Source organism: Ursus arctos, unplaced genomic scaffold (genome assembly GCF_023065955.2).
Source record: "Ursus arctos isolate Adak ecotype North America unplaced genomic scaffold, UrsArc2.0 scaffold_6, whole genome shotgun sequence".
Classification (NCBI taxonomy): domain Eukaryota; kingdom Metazoa; phylum Chordata; class Mammalia; order Carnivora; family Ursidae; genus Ursus; species Ursus arctos.
In genome coordinates this window covers 12108776-12127448 of record NW_026623078.1, presented here as the reverse complement: position 1 = coordinate 12127448, position 18673 = coordinate 12108776, and the positions used below count along the sequence as shown (strand labels likewise).

Below are 18673 nucleotides of genomic sequence, written 5' to 3'. Positions count from 1 at the left end.
CATACACCCTGCTGTGCCCATCTGCCCAGGACTGTTTATAATCCAACAACTGGGGTGGCATGGTATCACAGAGGCATGTCTGCTCCTCGCAATATTCCACCCTGGAGACGGCTGTCGCAGTCCGCGACATTGCTGTGCTCGCGGTACCACGCTTGGAGCTGAGCATATGGGCCCTCCGCATCCTCACGCGGCAGGACTCTGCCCCCTAGTCCACCGCCGGCAGCTTTCCTAAGGCAGGATCACACAGATTATTTATTTTCGCTCTCAGCATCAAGTGGATTCATTATTCGTGATACTTCGTGTTCTGAGAAGCCTGCGGCCAGCCTCCATTCCACACTGGTCCTTTCTCTGAGGCTCCCGTGCCCGTTGTGATTCTGGTTCCTCTAAACACCGGCGACGCTGAGTGACAGGCTTGCCCCGGTGATCGGTATATCATGCCAGGCACAAGTTAGGGGGGTGATTTGGCTCCAAAAATGCATTTCTGTTTTATCTACTAAATGAGTCACAAATATGAAAATGTCTACGGAAGGCCTCTTCTGTGTTAGCTCTAACCCCACCAATATTCATGGTAATGCTCATTTATTTTAGATATTTATATAGCCTTTTATCTAACCCTCAGCAAAGCGTGCACTGGAAGATTGAAACCCCCAGCTCGTCTTCTGCCCTTCCCCTCTAAGCCGATGTCCCATGGCAGCCTGACAAGCGGTGTTACACGGTGTCCCTTCTCTCCGCCCCGTGGTACCTGTGGTCTCCTCCAGCACCCCAATGTTCTTGGTGGCCCAGACCACTCAAGGCCGTTCCGACCCTGTATTTCCATTTCTCCTAGAACGTTTCCTTGCCAGGCCATCTTCCTATAGCCTGAGTTTTCAGTTTCTGCAGTCAGAGTAAAATGAGAGCTGTTTCTCCATAGCTGCTCTGTACTGGCCCAAGGGGGCAAAGCATTGGGGTTGGGGGATCTGGGGCCTCTGCAGCACTGCTGATTGCTTGGGCGTGGCCCAAGACGGCATTGCTGACTCCCTTCCTAAGTCTGGCCAGAGTGGGCTCTGCATGTGTGTGGGAGCAGGCACTTGGACCCGGAACCTTAGGGCCACGTGAGGCCAGGGACCCGCAGGGACAAGACCAGAGCAGCCCTTCTCAGAAATGGTGGCTTCTTTGTTTTATCATTTTGAATCTGGCTTTTTTGAGACCCTTTCAATAAGAGATAGTTTTGGTTTAAAAACATTCTTTCTTCTTTCTCACGTTTTTTTTTTTCCCCCTTTTCGGGAGCTTATGCATCTCTGCCTCTGGCGGAGGGTTCATTTTTCATAATGAGACTCTAACTACAGTATGTGACATGACAACTTAAAACCATCTCTGCATTTTAACACTCCCTTGCCCTGTGTCAGCCTTTGCTTCAAAAACCAAGAAAATTGAAAACATTTTTTATGCTTCCACAGGTCTTAGTTGAGGGTCTTATTCAAGGCAACGTGAGAAGAATGTTTTTGCTGTAGAAACTGAGCGAAGTGAGAATGTCACCCTGCAAGGCCACTCTGGTGAATGGGGATGGAAAGAAGAAGAGCCAAATGAATCTCTTGATTTAATTTCTCTGTAGATTCACCGCGGCCTGAGAAGAGGGAGACCAAGTGCCCTATCCCCGGGTGCGATGGCACAGGACATGTGACAGGACTCTACCCCCACCATCGCAGCCTTTCGGGTTGCCCCCACAAAGTGCGGGTTCCCCTGGAAAGTGAGTACGACTTATCCCTAAAACCAGTAGGCTTCTTTTTATATGCACCACAACAGCATGATCTTCTTATCGTCTTTCTCCTCCAATGTGGAATTTGGAATGGAAGTATAAAGTTTCCTTTCTGTGTCAAGATAATTTCCATCTAGCTGGGTGTTTAAAGTCAGTATATTAATAGAAAAGTTGGAGTACAGTTAGGCCAATAGATCAGGAGACAAAGGACATTGAGATGGGAATTTGTTACAGTTCCTGAGAGAAGGGGGCGTGCCACGCCAGGCAGGGCCACACAGGCGGGCACCAGGGTCATCATGGGCCAGGGGAGGGGGGCATCTTATGGTTTCTGTGGGAAGGAGCAGAGTAAGCAGGCTTAGGACTGGCTAGTTTGAATTCTCTCAGTAGGCTACAAAGCTTCAGAGTCGTCTATTGGTGTCTGATAGCTGGCAGGTGGAGAGTGTGAGTGTAATGAAGAAGGCAGTTGGGCATGGGCTCACAATTGGTTGATTTGCCTTTGAAAGCTGTTTGAAAGGGCAGTCTCTTCAGGGTTTGCAAGGCCCCAGATGACAAAGCATCAGAATACAGAAAATAAAAGGCATGGTTAATACACTGTGGATTGCACAGTCCTTTCTCACCCAGAGGTGTGGCTGCCTTAAGCTCAGGAGCAGTCTTAGCCTAAGTGCATCATCTAAATATAAGAAGTGCACCCCAGGGGCACCTGGGTGGCTCAGTTGTTTAAGCATCCGACTGTTGATCTTAGCTCAGATCTTGATCTCAGGGTTCTGAGTTCAACCCACGAGCTGGGCTCCACACTGGGCATGGAGTCGTCTTAAAAAAAAAATGTGTGCATCACATCACTAGTGTCCTCCCAACTCCTCATCTCCCCATTCCTTGTAAGAACTTGTGATGCCTGCCATGTCTCCCCAGGGCATCCTACAGTAGCACGGAGCCCTGGGCAAGAGCAAACATTTGTGGCTTCTCTACCCTCAGCCCTGTTGTGAGCTAGGAAACTGGAGGAAAAGGAAAGGGCTGCCTTCTAAGTTTTGAAGTATCAATGTGCTACATCCTCTACTTTTTTAACCTATGTATTGAAACACCTTTGGGTCATACAAACCACAGTGGTGTGAATGCCTCAGCATTACCCTTCTCGAAAGCACAGTTTTGCAAATCGGTGAGTCCAATCTGTTCAGCACTGCCGCAGTAGATTAGAAGTTCCTCAAAGTGAATACCTGGTCGTTCACTCAACCATGCTTTTTCATCAATAACTGAATGGCAGTGAGGCTGGGTAATGCGGAGCAAAGGACAAGAATCAAAGTAATATCTCTTAGAAAATAAAGAAGACTATATTCAGAAGCTCACACCATGGGGAAAAGATAAAAGGAACTACTTGACAAATAATGTTCTCCATCCACTCTTCCAAGGAAAAGCACATAAATGTAAAAGGAAGGTTATGAGCCTCTCCGTTTAAGTTAAATAGAAATGGAATAGTCTTATTTAAGTCTAGTGTTAATCAAGGCATGAAGTTTAGAGAAACTAAAACTTGAACAAGCTTGCTGAATTAAATTTTTGAAGTTCTTAAGTACTCATTAATTTCAACCCGAACATCTATGGGAGGAAGAATCACAGATTACATAACCAAATTCATTTGAATGCAAAGTTGAGAAGTCAGTTTGTTAGTGTGCTGTGTATTCACGGTATACTACTTTTTCTTTTTGTGATATTTTGTTCTTAGTTCTTGCCATGCACGAAAACGTGCTCAAGTGTCCCACCCCAGGATGCACGGGAAGAGGGCACGTGAACAGCAACCGCAACACCCACAGGAGGTAATTGTGATGGGATGCTACTCTTTTACTGTACAAAGAGATGGGAGAGAAATTTTCCAGCGAAAAATAAGGAACTAACGATGTGTCATCAAAATCTCTGGATCACTATCAAATACGTTCCCACTTAAAGTAGATAAGAAATATTCTCAATGTGTGCAGAGTAAAAAGCAAAAAACCACAATTTAATTTCTTAGAAATTTTCATTTAGCAGCCAGTTACGCAAACAAAGAATGTTATATTTGAAGACTAGAGTTATACATTTACACAGTCGAACAAATAGGACATGTTCTTTTTCTGCTCTGGAACCTCAACATAGCCATTTTGACACGAAAAGAGTTGCATAGGGTTTATCCTGGATCGCATCCAATAAGCATTAACAAGGACCAAAAGGGCTTTGATCTACTGTGGTTCTGACTGAAAGCCAGGAGGAAGGTAAACATCATTTCATCTCATTGAGATTCATTACATTGAGATTGCAACTCACTTAAAACACATATGTGCATTTACATACAAATGTACTGTGTGTATGCAAATGTTTTTGGTGGAAATGCCTCTTGTTTTATGCGTACTTTATACTGTGTATCTATTATGTGCTCATGAGATACTATGTGACTCATAAGCATATTGCCAGAAAACTTCATGTTCTACACTTTAAATTTAAACTGATTTAAAATTAAGTCCCTAACATTTTTCTAAAGATCTTAAAATAAATCATGGAATTATCATGCTAACATCTACAGCTAGGCCCATTGCAATTGGAGTGAGTGCATTCTACTTAAAATGTTATGGAGTTTCAGAATAATTCCCTTACATAATTTTCCGATTTTAAAAATGAGTTTGTTACTCATCACTTCTGAGATGGGATTATGGGGGGGGGGGGCAAATGTTAACAAGGTAGTTTGCAAAACCCTTTGGGATCTATTAGCATGAGAAGGGTGCTAAGTGAACTATTAATATGACTTAACATTTAATGTGTGCCAAGTATGCTGTGAGATACATGCCAAAGCGAATTACTTTATCTTTTTAACTCAAATTCTCCCTTTTTATTATTTTTTTAACAGTCTTTCTGGTTGTCCGATTGCTGCAGCTGAAAAATTGGCAATGTCCCAGGACAAAAATCAGCTTGATTCTCCCAAAACCGGGCAGTGTCCTGACCAGGTTCACAGGTATGACCCTCCCATGGCATTCCTAGTAGTCTGTACATGCCGTGCTCCTACGCAAAGGGTCCGTCTCCCCACTCGTGCCAGTTCACGATGGCCCAAACTTCGTTCTCACCTACTGATATCTATTTGAGAGCTGGTCTAGTTAATCATACTCTCACTTAAATGAACTGCTAGACCCTCCAGAAGTTGAGCATGAAATTAATCTGTATGTAAAGGTAACATAATGTGGATGAATCTAAAAGAAATAAAGTATATAACATACATTAATCAAAATTCTGTGTCACTAAATGCAACCTATCCCACTAGTCAGGTATGCTCTCCTAATGATTGATTGACCTTTCTGCCTGCAGATAATGCCTTCATAAATCACTCACACCCACCCAAAATATGTGATGTTATATATTGTTCCTCTGTTCCAGCTATACATATAACTTCTTTAAGACAAAAATTCATTCCATGAATTGATAAAGTATTAATGAAATATCTCCTGTTTGCCCCAGGTACTTCCCAATCTCCAGCAGTTTGGAAGACCTTACTTACACTTAAATAATAAACCACATGTGATGACACAATGTGAAGTTACTCATTTATTAATAATAAATCATATATGTAGGAAAAGTGATTTCAGGTTTAAAACAGATGACCAGATCTTCACTGTTACTGGGACACTGAAATGCAACATAGTTACGAGGAGTGTTTTCAAGATATGGCTTCCCTTAATATTTGCTCTTATAGATTTAATTAAAAGAGTCAAAATCAGATGAGTGAAGAACATATGTCAAGCAAAGATCATGAATTACTGAATAACTAGCAATTAAAAATCTTAACAACAAGGTTCTTGGTTAATATGGCCCTATCCTCTAGTTTCTCCCTAAATAGGTTATTTATCGAATATAGAAATAGCATTTAGTTTTATTTTGCTAATTTCTTAAAAAATAAATATGTTTTAGACTGGAATGCTGATATATTAGGGGTATAAGCCAAGTTACATATCTAATAATAAAATCAACTAATTATTCAAATATTTTTTTTTAAGATTTTATTTATTTATTCGACAGAGATAGAGACAGCCAGCGAGAGAGGGAACACAAGCAGGGGGAATGGGAGGGGAAGAAGCAGGCTCCTAGTGGAAGAGCCTGATGTGGGGCTCGATCCCATAACACCGGGATCACGCCCTGAGCCGAAGGCAGAAGCGCAACCACTGTGCCACCCAGGCACCCCTAATTATTCAAATATTTTAATGTAGCAGTTAAAATGTGTTTTACATAATCCAAAAATATCATTGAAATTTTCACATTCTGATGAGTCAGGTGTTTTGGTGGAAAACAAAAGAAAAACATATATTTATTTTTGATATTGCTAAATTCTGAAAGGTGTATTTGTTTATGTTCACTTACCATTAGACTATGTTTGTGTTTTTCTTGTCTGGAATTGTTGCTACACAAATACGATACCCTTGTTTAACCCAAATACAGTAGTTGTAAGGGAATAGTTAACTCACAGTTAGCTTGGGTTAAGGTAATTCTATTGAAAAATGTGATAGGGTTTATAATACAGAATTTTGATTCATATTGAAATGATAGCAGTTTGGCAGATAAAATATTGAAGTATTATTTACATCAACAAAAACACTCAGACAAAAGGGAAAAAAGGTGAAAAGCCTAAGAAATTCATAATTCAGAAGTCAAGTTTCTGGTGCCTACACTGCCCCCGTCAGCTCTGTCAGCTCTGTCAGCTCTGCTGAAAGAGAGTGGGGCTCAGTATTGCTTCTTCTGAACTGACTACAGTGCCATTTCCCCCCAGGTACAAACGTGACTTTTCATCACCCGTCTGATTAACAGTCTTAATAAGCAGAATGTGCACACCTTGTCAGTGCCCTAATGATAGTTACATGGCACTTTTCTCTGTGGGAGCTGAAAATGCTAACAGACATTAAATACTTGCTGCTCATTGCATCTGCATAAGACAAATGCAAAATTGCACATTCCTCTTTTACCCATGGGAGACTTGGACCCACGACATGCAGCCTCGCCATAGCCATCCGGAGCCCTTGGTGCCTCCCATCGTTCACTCCCAGCACAGAGCACTCTGTTTTATCTCACTGTGACCATAGCTCTTTTCTGTAGTACACTGTCTCTGTGGGTACCAACAGGCATGACACATCTGATCGGCTTTAAATTCTGATGCTAATATACTCACCAAGAGTTTTCATCATAGTTATTTTGAACTCTCCCCTCTTTCTTCAGGACTAGCTTGGTGAAACAAATTGAATTCAATTTTCGATCACAAGCCATCACCTCTCCCAGGGCCACGGTGTCAAAAGAACAAGAGAAGTTTGGAAAAGTACCATTTGATTATGCCAGTTTTGATGCCCAGGTTTTTGGTAAACGCCCCCTTGTTCAAACAGGTCAAGGACGAAAAACACCACCATTTCCTGAATGTAAGCCTCAAATTCTAATCCTTATTCCCAAAAATGCATCTTGTCTATGTGTGTTGGGGGTGGGGGTGTGCTCAAATACAGAATATGTTGTTTACTGCAGGTAGGAGAGAAAATATATTGCACAGTGAAATAAAATAAGGAAAACAATGATAAATTGATCAGTATTACTGATTTTACATGAAGTTACACTGAATATGGTGAATAGTTAATGGGTCAATTATTCTCCAAATATCATGCCATTTTTTTGAATCGAAATACAGTAATTTTAAAGAAAATTTTAATTCACATTTAGCTGGGATTGGGATTAATGAAAACTGTAATAGTCATCACAATACAGTAATTTTGTTTCATGTTGAAATTATGGAAATTTAACAGGTAAAACATTGAAATACTACTTAAAGTAGTACTTAAATCAGCGAAAGCATTTAGACTGAAAGAGAGAGAAAAAGTAAAAAGTCTCGGAAGAAACTCACAGTTTAGTAATCAAGATTTTACAATAGGTGCAATACGTGTGACTATGGAGATGTTTATCCATATTTTGAAGAATTAATATAGAAGTATTGAAAATGTGTTAATACTCTAATGGTAACACATCCATATAGGAGGTCATAACTCAAAGATGCTATAATAGATACAACTTGGTGTTTTTACTAACACATTTCTTGAAGTGTTTTACAGTCCTTGAATAGTCTAATGAAAAGGTAAGAGAGTGAACATTGGGATAAACCTAGGCATGAATCCTGCATTATGGTATCATAAGGAAAGTAGTAAAATAATTCCCGCATTTGAGTCCTCCGTAGACCATGGATTCTTCACAACATGCAAATCCATGGAATCCCTTTGATCTCATACCTCCAGACCTAGACCGAGTGCTCTTAGGAACACATAATATGGACTTACTCTGTGATGTTGGTCACGTCTTTCAAAGAACTAGAATGTTATATAAAACCTAGCAGTGATAAACATACTTGAAAAGAGTTGGCCCATTAACAACATGTACATTGTATTCCAAAAGATATTATATCTGTTCTTACCAAAAATAGGGTTCGGCCAACATAACACTGACAACCTGTTAGATTCGGAAAAAAATTATACATGCACACGTGCAAAATGTTTTCTATTATATATACGTAAAATATACACGTGTGCACACATATATACATATATATTTAATTCAAGTAAAGCTAGTTAAGAGCATTCTATATACTCATATACAGAAAATGCAAACTTTCAGTCACATTTTTATATTTTCATAATTGTAGGAATAACATTTGGTAATGTTTTAAATTGCTTCATGAAAAATAATGATCAAAGTTTAGAATAAACAATATTTGCAGCAAAATAAGTTTCTAAATGCTTTTATATTATCCCACTTAAATCTTGGGTATTTCTCCCATAACCTTGAGTGATGTTTACAAACACCCAGTGTGAAGAGAAATATGGATAATTCTCTCTCTCTCAGTAATGCCTTGGTGCCACAACAGGAACATAAAGCAGAAACTCAGCCTTGATAACTAAATTGCCTTTCTGCTCACCCTGAGAACCTTTTCTCTGTCCTTTACTCATCATGCTCTACCTAACTATGCAAAATGCTAGCTCATTAAAGACTCTGCCATTTGTTTAGTTCCATCTAGTGGGACATTAAGAACAACTTCTACTGGTTTAAGCACAAAACAAACCTGCATTTCAAGGAATAAAAATGCAATTCTATGTCTAACTATAAATTGTTACTGTGAAAACAAACGTCAAAAGGGTGCATTTTTTTTCCTCTACTGGAATTACTGGTCTTCACACATACACAGCTCATAGATATACAAGCCTTAAGCCTCTGTAGTCCCTGATGGGTTTTGCCAGTGTAGTTTCAATCTGTAATTTTTGCCACGAATGCTGCCAGTGCACCTGCCCGATAACATTAGTTATAGAGTTTTTACCGTAAGAAGTATAAATACAAATATATTAAGAGAATAGACATTCTTCCCCAGCCATCGCATCATTTGATCTGTGAACTTCTGTGAAAACCAATTGGAATAACCTTCATTGAGTGTACCAATAGATAATGGATCATGTTTTAATTTATTCTTAACATATTTTAATGTAAGAAGTTATATCTCAAAACAAATCTATTTAATGACTAAAACACGTACATGCAATTGCTAATCAAATCTCTCTTCAACAGCAAAGCATTTTTCAAATCCAGGGAAATTTCCTAATCGACTGCCTAGTGCAGGCGCCCACACACAGAGCCCTTGCCGTGCCAGCTCTTATAGCTACGGTCAATGTAGTGAAGACACCCACATAGCAGCAGCTGCTGCCATCCTGAACCTTTCCACCCGCTGCAGGGAAGCTGCAGACATCCTCTCCAACAAACCACAGAGTCTGCATGCCAAGGTAGGCCAGTCCAAGAGCCCGGAGGGTGGGCCAGTGACTGAACCGTGAGAATAAACTGCCTTTCATGTTCCTAACCACATTCACTACCATGCCGCTCCCCATCCCCAAAGCACATCCCTTCCTCATCTTAGGAAAGGACTCAGAGGAACATTGACAGGGATGAGTTTTGTGGCTTCAAGGAGGAGTGAAGGAGTGTTGTTCTTGAAGGCAGTATACCAAAGGCTGGGCAGAAACGAGTGATGGAGCCTGGTTGGGGAGATCTATAGACATCAAACCTACCTTTGTGTCAGGAACCTTGGCACACAAGAAAGAAGCTTGCCATTAAAATCAATCTGAACAATGGAAGCTTTTTGCTGTCTGCAAATCAAAGATGGTAGGAAATGTTTGACTACACAGTGACTTGTAAAACAATTGCAAAATTGACTCATGAGATTTTTATTATTGCACGCATTACTATTGTATAAAGCAAGATAGTCTCAGTTGCTGCAGTATTCTCAAAGGACACAGTAAAACCTGAATACAAGAGATGGTTCAGGGGGACTTTTGAGAACTCAGGGCATTCAATCCAAAATCAAATTCTGTGAAGTTTATGAAGATGCCACATTTCTAAGTCCCATGAAATTAATCACGTTTCTTTAATAAACCTCTCCTCCCTGACTAACAATGAGAGGAAGACATCCATGTTTATGATACCTTGATAACAACAAAAAGCAAAGATCTTCCATGTCTCCCCTTTTGAGGAGGAGGGGTTTATCAGGCTGCAGAGTAGCAGCAATCCTCAGATCCTCAGAGGGAGAGTAAAAGCTGCCCCTTCAGTCAGCAGGGGCCTGTAACTCCCATCTACACAAAGAGCTCAGTGAAAAGAAATTATTTTCTACCTAAATGGCTAAAGCCAGCTGAAATAAAGTGCCCAGGCTTATCTGGAGAAGAGATTTTTCCCCTTGCTTTAAGTGGGAGATCTCCTGGGTTAAACCCTAACCCTGAAACTCAGGTGATTAGAGTAGATAGCTCTCTTTTCCCTGCAAGCGCAGCCCCATCCCTGGTGTGGTCAGCTGCTCACCTGTGCTGTGCCAGGCCTTCAGGAGAGCAGGGAACGCGGTGCCATCGAGCATTTGACAGAAGAATCAGAATTAGCTTCTGGACAAATCTGAGCCAAGTAAACCCCAGGAAGAGTTGGTGGCCAAAAACCACTCAAAAACAATTTTTAAACAAATGAGGTTCTTAAACAAAGAAAAACGCATCCCCTGAAAATTATGAAGAAAATACTGAGTTCTCCAAATTCAAAGGAATTCAGGTCAGAAATTATTTACATCAACGAATGATTTAGGGTGCTTTACAATGCTACTTTCATTTATTTTTATTCCTTTTGTTAAAACCTGAATACATTTCTCCGTTTTAAAGGGACATTCTAATAGGCAGCTAGTTGGAGTAATACTAAAATATCTTCCTTCTTAAGCTTTATATTACTTGTTTGTTAAGGGTGTCCTTTGAGACTAAAAGGACTGCTATTATAATGCTTTTTGCTACTTTAATTATTTGATCAGATGATTGTGGAATAAGTGCTTTCCATCTGCATAGGTAGTTTTATTCTTTTTTTTTTTTCCCCGGAATTCTGCCTTTAACCTTTATATTCTCCATGTTCTAATAGTTGCTGGAGCCAAACAATGAATCAAACAAAGATGACCAAAAATTGAGGGTGTTTTCCCTTATCAATGTATGTTTTGTTGTTTTCTTGAACACCTTCTGGTCAGAAACGTGACTGTTAAGTTGGCACATTCCAAAAATCCAAATAATTGACTTCTGCGTCTATTCTCACACTCCTATCGGGAGCACGCTGTGTGCCAGAGTTGCTCTATGGAGCGGATACTCCCGCCCAGGGTGACAGGAACTGCCCTGTGTGTCTCAGCGTCCGTACAGCCAACCAAGTCTTAACTGCAGAAACCAAACCTTGGATGTGATGAGGAGGGTGGAAGAGACAGAGAGTGTACCCATCGACTTTTAGAAGGAGTTTGTTACATTAGCAGTTTAAAAAGCCATTTTCCCACCAAAATGATCTCATGTGATATAGCGGTGGTTAAAATAGGATAAATATGGCACCCTACAGTGTCGCTTTGTGCAGAACCCTTCTTCCAGGCACGCATTCTCACACAATGGTAACAATTTGCAGAATTCTGTTCTAGTTGGATCCTATGTTCTAAATATAAAAGAAAACTTCATAAATTCCTAAAACCTCAAAAGGTTTTTTTTTTAACAATAATTATTGTAGCAAAAAATGAGAAAAAGACAAAGTAAGTAACCCTGAAAAATGGCCTCTGATCAAACAGTGCCCTATGCAGGCCCTTTTTTTTTTTTAATTTTATTTATTTATTTGACAGAGATAGAGACAGCCAGCGAGAGAGGGAACACAAGCAGGGCGAGTGGGAGAGGAAGAAGCAGGCTCACAGCAGAGGAGCCTGATGTGGGGCTCGATCCCATAACGCCGGGATCACGCCCTGAGCCGAAGGCAGACGCTCAACCGCTGTGCCACCCAGGCGCCCAGCACTACCATTCTTTTTCCAAAGAATGGACATAGAGCTATTCAGGCCATTTCTATTCAGTGTTGCACTTTGCTTTGTGCCCTTCACTTCATATAGGATTAACTATATATAAACGATCTTCCCCCGTTGAATACTAGCCTGATTCTCTAGCCAAATGGTCTGTGAGATTTGGACTGCCCAAGGCACGTTAGATCCTGTCACAGACCCTGCCTTCAAGGAGCTTATGGGTGAAGCAGAAAAAAAGAAATGGTTGTTCCAGGTAGAGAACTATGTTTTCAGAGGTGACATTTCTAATGTCCAGGGGAGACATGGGTGGCTTTGATTAGAACTTGAGTGAGGGCAGATTTCTCATTTTCCTTCTGCCTCCATGCAATCCTTTCTTTGATGGAATGAGCTTCTCTGTCATTGCTTAAAGAGCCCAAAAGGAGAACAAATTACAGATCAGGCTGTCACATGTGGGCGTGACCCTTTTGAAATCAAGCCAAAGGACACTAACCTTGAAATTGCCTCCATACCCCCTTCTTGGGGCTAACACAGATCTTTTTTGTGCTACATGCTACAACTGACTCTGAGTTTAATGGGAGATCTAAATTCGTGATTTGCAAAATCCCTATTATGGAAAATAATGGGAACAGAGGCTGTCTTCAGAGAGGCAAGAGAACTTTGAGTTACTACACAGTCTAAAAACAATGTAGGACAATATGGATATTACAGTGTTCCCCTTCCAAAGTTTCCCAGCCCTGTGTGGCTCTCTACCCAACACTGAAACACTTCCTTCATGGACCCTTTCCCAACACCATTTTGAGAAAATCAGTGCTAACATGGCCCACCACTGCCCAAACGTGTCCATTATATCCTGAAAGTAGATCCTAAAAGGAATTATTAGTTTGTTAAAATACAATCCAGCATGTACACAACACATCTACACCACCAAAATCACCTGTATGTTGCTTTAAGGATCTCTTTAAGGAACCAAGTCAGAAGAAAAAATTAGTAATATCAATATTAGTGTATGTCATAATGGTTATGGTTAATTTTGCGTGAAGTATGAGCCCTCTCCTGAAACTAGTACGTTCATTGGTTCTAAGATTGGTATAATGTCCTTCATTTTAATCTGGTATTAATATGAGCTTGTAAAACGTTCATGGGCCACAACTTCAAACACTCACCGCTTTCATCTGGCCACCGTTGCTGCCGTTATGAGCACAGCATTCAGTAGAAACAGGTGGCAGGCATAGAATGAGCATTCTGGGTTTGACGAGTTTACTGAACACTGTCCTCTGGCCCCTGAAAACACGTGCCAGCACGTGTTGGAGACACTCCCCGTTTCTTTCCTTCCTCCTACCCTCCACAACAGAGGTAGGAACACGCACACGGTCTATCTTTATCCTGATCACTTCTGCTTGCCAAGCATTCTGTTGTTTGTTTTGGTGTTTTCCCCACCTGTTTAGACAAAGTGGCATATGCACAGTATGCCTTAAAAGAAAACAAAAAACTGACACTTGCTTGAAATGTTTAAAGTTCAAAGTCTGTTTTGTGCTTGAATAAGGCCTAGAAACAACATGATAACACTTCACCATCCTTGTTGCCATATATCAGAAATAGCCTGATGGCTCTTAGGATGGTTAAAATCAAAAAGCAGCCTTTTTCAGTAACTTTAATATCATGTCAGATTATACCATATATTTTGAGTGAAATGTTACGAGAGACTTGGGTCAGAGAGATCACAAGAAACCAACTGATATATGTGTATATATTTAATAGTTCTCTCTTTACCTCTGCATACAGTAGCATAGGGATGTCTCTTTTGGCATTTGAAAACCCAATCAAATACTATTATATTATTATTGTTATTGTTATTATTATTATAAGTTGTCATTTATTGAACACCTACTATGTGCCAGGCACTGTAAATAAGCACTTGCTTATATTAATTTTTTAATCCTTCCAGAAACTTTGTAAAGCAGGTATCATCCCATTTAGCAGATGAAGAAATAGTAGTATGGAGACATTAAATAATTTTCTCCGACTGGCACAGCTATAACTCTTGGAACTGAAATTTTGATTCATACCTGTCCAACTTCTTATGTTCTTAAGGATCTTATTAACATCATGTATAATATAGACTGCTGGCCAACTTAAGAATTTTCACTGACTTTGGTTCCAAATCTCAGACAAAGATTTTTGGAAAATGGTTATAAATTTAATTTTAATTTCAAACCTTGTATCAGACCTGATTTCTCCCCTGAATTCCATCATTCTATTTATATTGAGTAAATTTCACAAGTTTATACTCTGAACTTAACTGTTTTAATACTCAATTCCTATCTGGTAGGAATAAGATACTTTAATTTCATTTTTTATTGTTGATACTCTGCCTACTTGGAAAACATATTCAGATAGCTTTCAATATAGAAAAGATACTCCCCAAACAAATCACCCTGAAGCAAAAGTGAAAGAACGTGAGTCGGAAGATGAAAACCAGAAGCTAATTACAGCAGAAACGTAAGCTGAGGGACACTTAATTTTTGCACTTCCTGTTACCCAAGTCAACAAAGAAGAGATGGAGGGCGAACCCTCTTGTGTTAGTAGAAAACTTGACAAATACAGAGAACAGTGGTATCTTGTTGTATCTATGTTTTGAAAGTTAGCAATTTTCACAGTAGAACTTTAAGGCAAAGTTATCTTTAATTCATTACCATCTTTGAATGTATAATGTGTAATTGTTAAAACAGTATCACGCTGTCATTTGCCTGGAAAATATTGGAGACTGGCCTTAAGACTATGTTCTAAATACAAGTACAGCAATTTCTGTGTTTTCCTTTTGTTCTTCAGGAAACAAATTTCTACCCTTTTCCCTGGTTGTAGGCGTAATAGGAATGCCAGGTTGTTTCCTGCTTTCCGTAATAGATGTCTTTTCCTTGTTGTAACATAATCCTCATAATTATTGTTTTACTGGTCGCATAATGTGCCATTAAATAGATGTAGCATAATATCATTAATCATTTCTCTGTTGGCAGACATCTGAATCACTTCTCATTTTATGGTACACATAAGGATTATATAACAAATAATTATTTCAACTTTCAGTTGAATAATAATTTATATTTATTAAATTACCTTTCACTAACAATCTCCTTTATGTATAGCATAAGCTTCTTGAAGGCAGGAACAGTATATTTTTCAATTTTCTTTTCCCCAAAATATGTAAGCTTGAAAACGTTAAGTGCTTTCTCAATAATTTAATTAATAAATACTTCATACATGGCATCGGTACCTCAAAAGTGGCTGAAAGTGATGGTCCTTGATGTTGGCCCTAATTTGGAAAGTACGTGAATAGTATTAGACCTACGTCTACCCTCAAAAAAAACCCTTTAAATTTAAATTTAAATGATTAAAATGAGGATCCAGAATGCCGAATGGCACTTTTAGAAATCAGAATGCTGGAAGTCAGCGGTGGGGGTCCATGTCAGCTGAATGTTATGCCCTCCTGCTCCTGTGGCCTCTCCCATCACCCCCTCCTTTGTGTGCTGCCATTTGGAGTTTCAAGCACAGAGAGAAGTGATGTCTATTGATACAGCTCTGAATAAAAAATCCATGCAGTAAACGTGTGATCCACCCATCTATGGGCAGAAAGGGACCCTTCTCTGATACTGTGTGTAATTGTTGAATGCATCTGTGCGCTCACTTAAAGCCCATCTGTACCCTGCTGCCCAAACGTGCTTTCTCCCTGTCAAGTCAGGTGCTCAGAGCAGCCGGCTGGGGCGCGGGATATACAAGAGCTCCTCTTTTAAACATTAGGAGTGATTTTTTCCCCCCAATCAGCTCACGATTACTCAAGATGTACAATCATAACAACTCTGAGAATCTCTAATTTTTTTGTTTATTATTTGGAATTTTTTTCTGCAAAAACTAAAATATATATTAGTGTTGTCTTGGAATAGTTGATATTTTTTCAGGGAGATCGAATCTGCACTATTTATGGGTTTTGCACTATAAAACTCTGCAGCCCAGTCACATGGCTTCTTTTTCCTAAGCCATCTGTCACAGAGGTCTGGAATTTTATGTGAATGTTGGTTGTGCAGTCTTAACCCAAGTTTTTTTTATTTTTTTTAATGAAAAATGTCAGCAACTACAATATTTAGCATTTTACTTTACATTGGCCATTAAACTTGATTACTATAGCTCTGTTTCATTGTTACAGTTACATATCAGCTATGAAGCCAAGAATTATTTTGATGTGCTCATGGCAGAATACATTGTTATACCACGGAGAGAGCACATGGCACTGATATGGTTAATATCTTGGATTTTTTGTAACTAAGGTTTATTAATGCTGGTATAAAAACGTATTTGATATTATACAGATGGCATAAGATGTTGTGGTTACTAAGTTATTATCCCGGATAAGCTGTACTGTCAAATTCAGGGCTTAAAACTATCACAGGAGATTAAACTATTTACTAAAAAGGACAGAAAGATATAGCCAAAGCATCTTAGTGCAAACATATTAGAAGTACATTTACCTCCCACAAATATAATAAAGCGTATCTACCTCAGAGGCTGAGAGATTGAAAATAGGAACTTTGCAGGTGAAACAGGCAAACAGAAGAGGGGCCTTATTTTCCAAATCAGGTGCAAGCAGTGAGCCTTTGGAGCGCAGCTACTTTGGCCCAAACCTCAGCCCTCAGCGGCAACTGTTGAGGAGGGGGAAGGCAGAGTGTAAATGGGGAGTTAAAATAAATCCCCCCGGGGACGTAACTGGCTACCATATGCGTTAGGGATCTTGCTAACGTATTCAAAGAGACTCCTGCTTTGCCAGCCAAAAGGAAAAAGAGCAGAGACGTTGTCCAAGATTTAATTGTGAACTGATGGATGATAGTGAAAATACAGAGAGGTATTTATCTGACCCACTTAGGAAAAAGATAAGCGAGCTCTTCCCGTGTTCTGAGTCCTACCGCATGGCAGTGTCCACAGTTGGTGACAGCACAGGGGCCGTCCGTAGGCATGTATCCTTTAAAAGATCCAGAGCGTGTGGGCAGTTTTGGGGCCTTGTACTTTAAACTACAACAACAACAACAGAAAGATAGCCAAAGGTATCCCAAGGAGAAATGCTGCGAGGTCTAGTGAGTTTTAAGTCTCCTACTAAGTGTCTGCAACAGAATCACTTTTATTCTGAAGTTTCACTGTACAACTTACCCCCAAGCAGTCCTGATGGCAGCTGCTACCTGAAGGCCCCCAGAATCAACAATGGTTTGCCCTGTCTGCCTCCCGCCCCCCTCCCTGCAAGTTAACAAAGCTTTTCTAGTTCAAGTAACCCAAGGGAAAAGGTCACGTTCATATTAATCTAATATTCCAATAAAAATTCTCTTGCAGCTGGTTATTTTTGTATATATTCATGTTACATTAATACTATATTGGGGGTGAGCTGGGAAGTAGTGCTGTGCCTTTTTATAAACTCAAGTGTTAATGCTACAAAATGATGAATTGAGAGTGATAATTCTGCAAGCCAGAAAAGGAGATTTAAAGCTAAACTTAAAAAATATATATATATAAAAGAGGGTTAGCCAATACATTTAGCATTTGGAATGTCTTATTTATATTAGGCTCTACTTTGTTTAAACCCAGAAACACGAAGCTCACTAATGGTGCTGCTCTTAAAAGTCTGCCTAAGAATTGGACATTAACCAAAGCAAATCAGAAAGCTAGATTTTAAATCAGATATACTTACATAAAAGCTTGCATTTAAAATTATCCCTTAAAAGCCCCACATGGCTAGGCTATAACTGCAAACTGCTTAAATGTTTTTCTGTTTCCTATTGTATACCAGGGAGCCGAGATAGAAGTGGATGAAAATGGCACATTGGACTTAAGCCTGAAAAAAAATCGAATCCTGGACAAAGCTGCACCCCTAACTTCCTCTAACACTTCTATTCCAACTCCTTCCTCTTCCCCATTCAAAACAAGCAGCATTTTGGTCAATGCAGCATTCTATCAGGCTCTCTGTGATCAAGAGGGCTGGGATACTCCTATCAACTATAGCAAAACTCATGGGAAGACAGAGGAGGAGAAAGAGGTATTGTTTCAATATGTCAATCACTAAATTTAAGACAGAGCATGATTGGAGAGTATTCTTAGCTTTTTCCTCCTACATTACTTCTTGTATTCCTATTTAGGTAATACATAATTCTGCACCTTGTTTTAGATTTTGGTAAAGTGATGATCTTAAATTTCATCAGAAACTGATAAATGAATCCAACTTTTCCTGTCACTTGGCTTAAATGATGTCACTGTAGTGAATTTGATCCCCGTTAGGGCTGCAATTGTGTTCATTGCATGAGAGGTTATATTAGCCATCCCTTCAGATACGGCAGCCTGTAAGGTGCAATGTATCACTCAACGCTGAAATGCCAACTTACTAATTCTTTCTGAACCAGAGGGTAGAAAATGAAATCAAATCAGGGATGAGTAAGAATCATGTCGAATTCCTTGCCTTGGTTTCATGAAGGAACTATGTTAGCGTATCTACGTATGGAGCCATTGGCTGAGGTATTTGGATCATGGGTGTCCAGGTCGTATCAATCCCAAAGTCAAGGAGATGCATT

General features: G+C 39.8%; 1 protein-coding gene across 1 annotated transcript in view; it reads left to right on the top strand.

Moving 5' to 3' along the window:
- ST18 (ST18 C2H2C-type zinc finger transcription factor) overlaps positions 1 to 18673 on the top strand; it is a 106046-nt gene that overhangs the window by 52917 nt on the left and 34456 nt on the right. Inside the window, exons 6-11 of the mRNA XM_026516483.3 lie at positions 1592 to 1726; positions 3450 to 3540; positions 4602 to 4706; positions 6950 to 7143; positions 9320 to 9531; positions 17899 to 18144. Of these exons, the coding sequence (XP_026372268.2) occupies positions 1592 to 1726; positions 3450 to 3540; positions 4602 to 4706; positions 6950 to 7143; positions 9320 to 9531; positions 17899 to 18144 (983 nt within the window). The remainder of the gene's footprint in view (positions 1 to 1591; positions 1727 to 3449; positions 3541 to 4601; positions 4707 to 6949; positions 7144 to 9319; positions 9532 to 17898; positions 18145 to 18673) is intronic.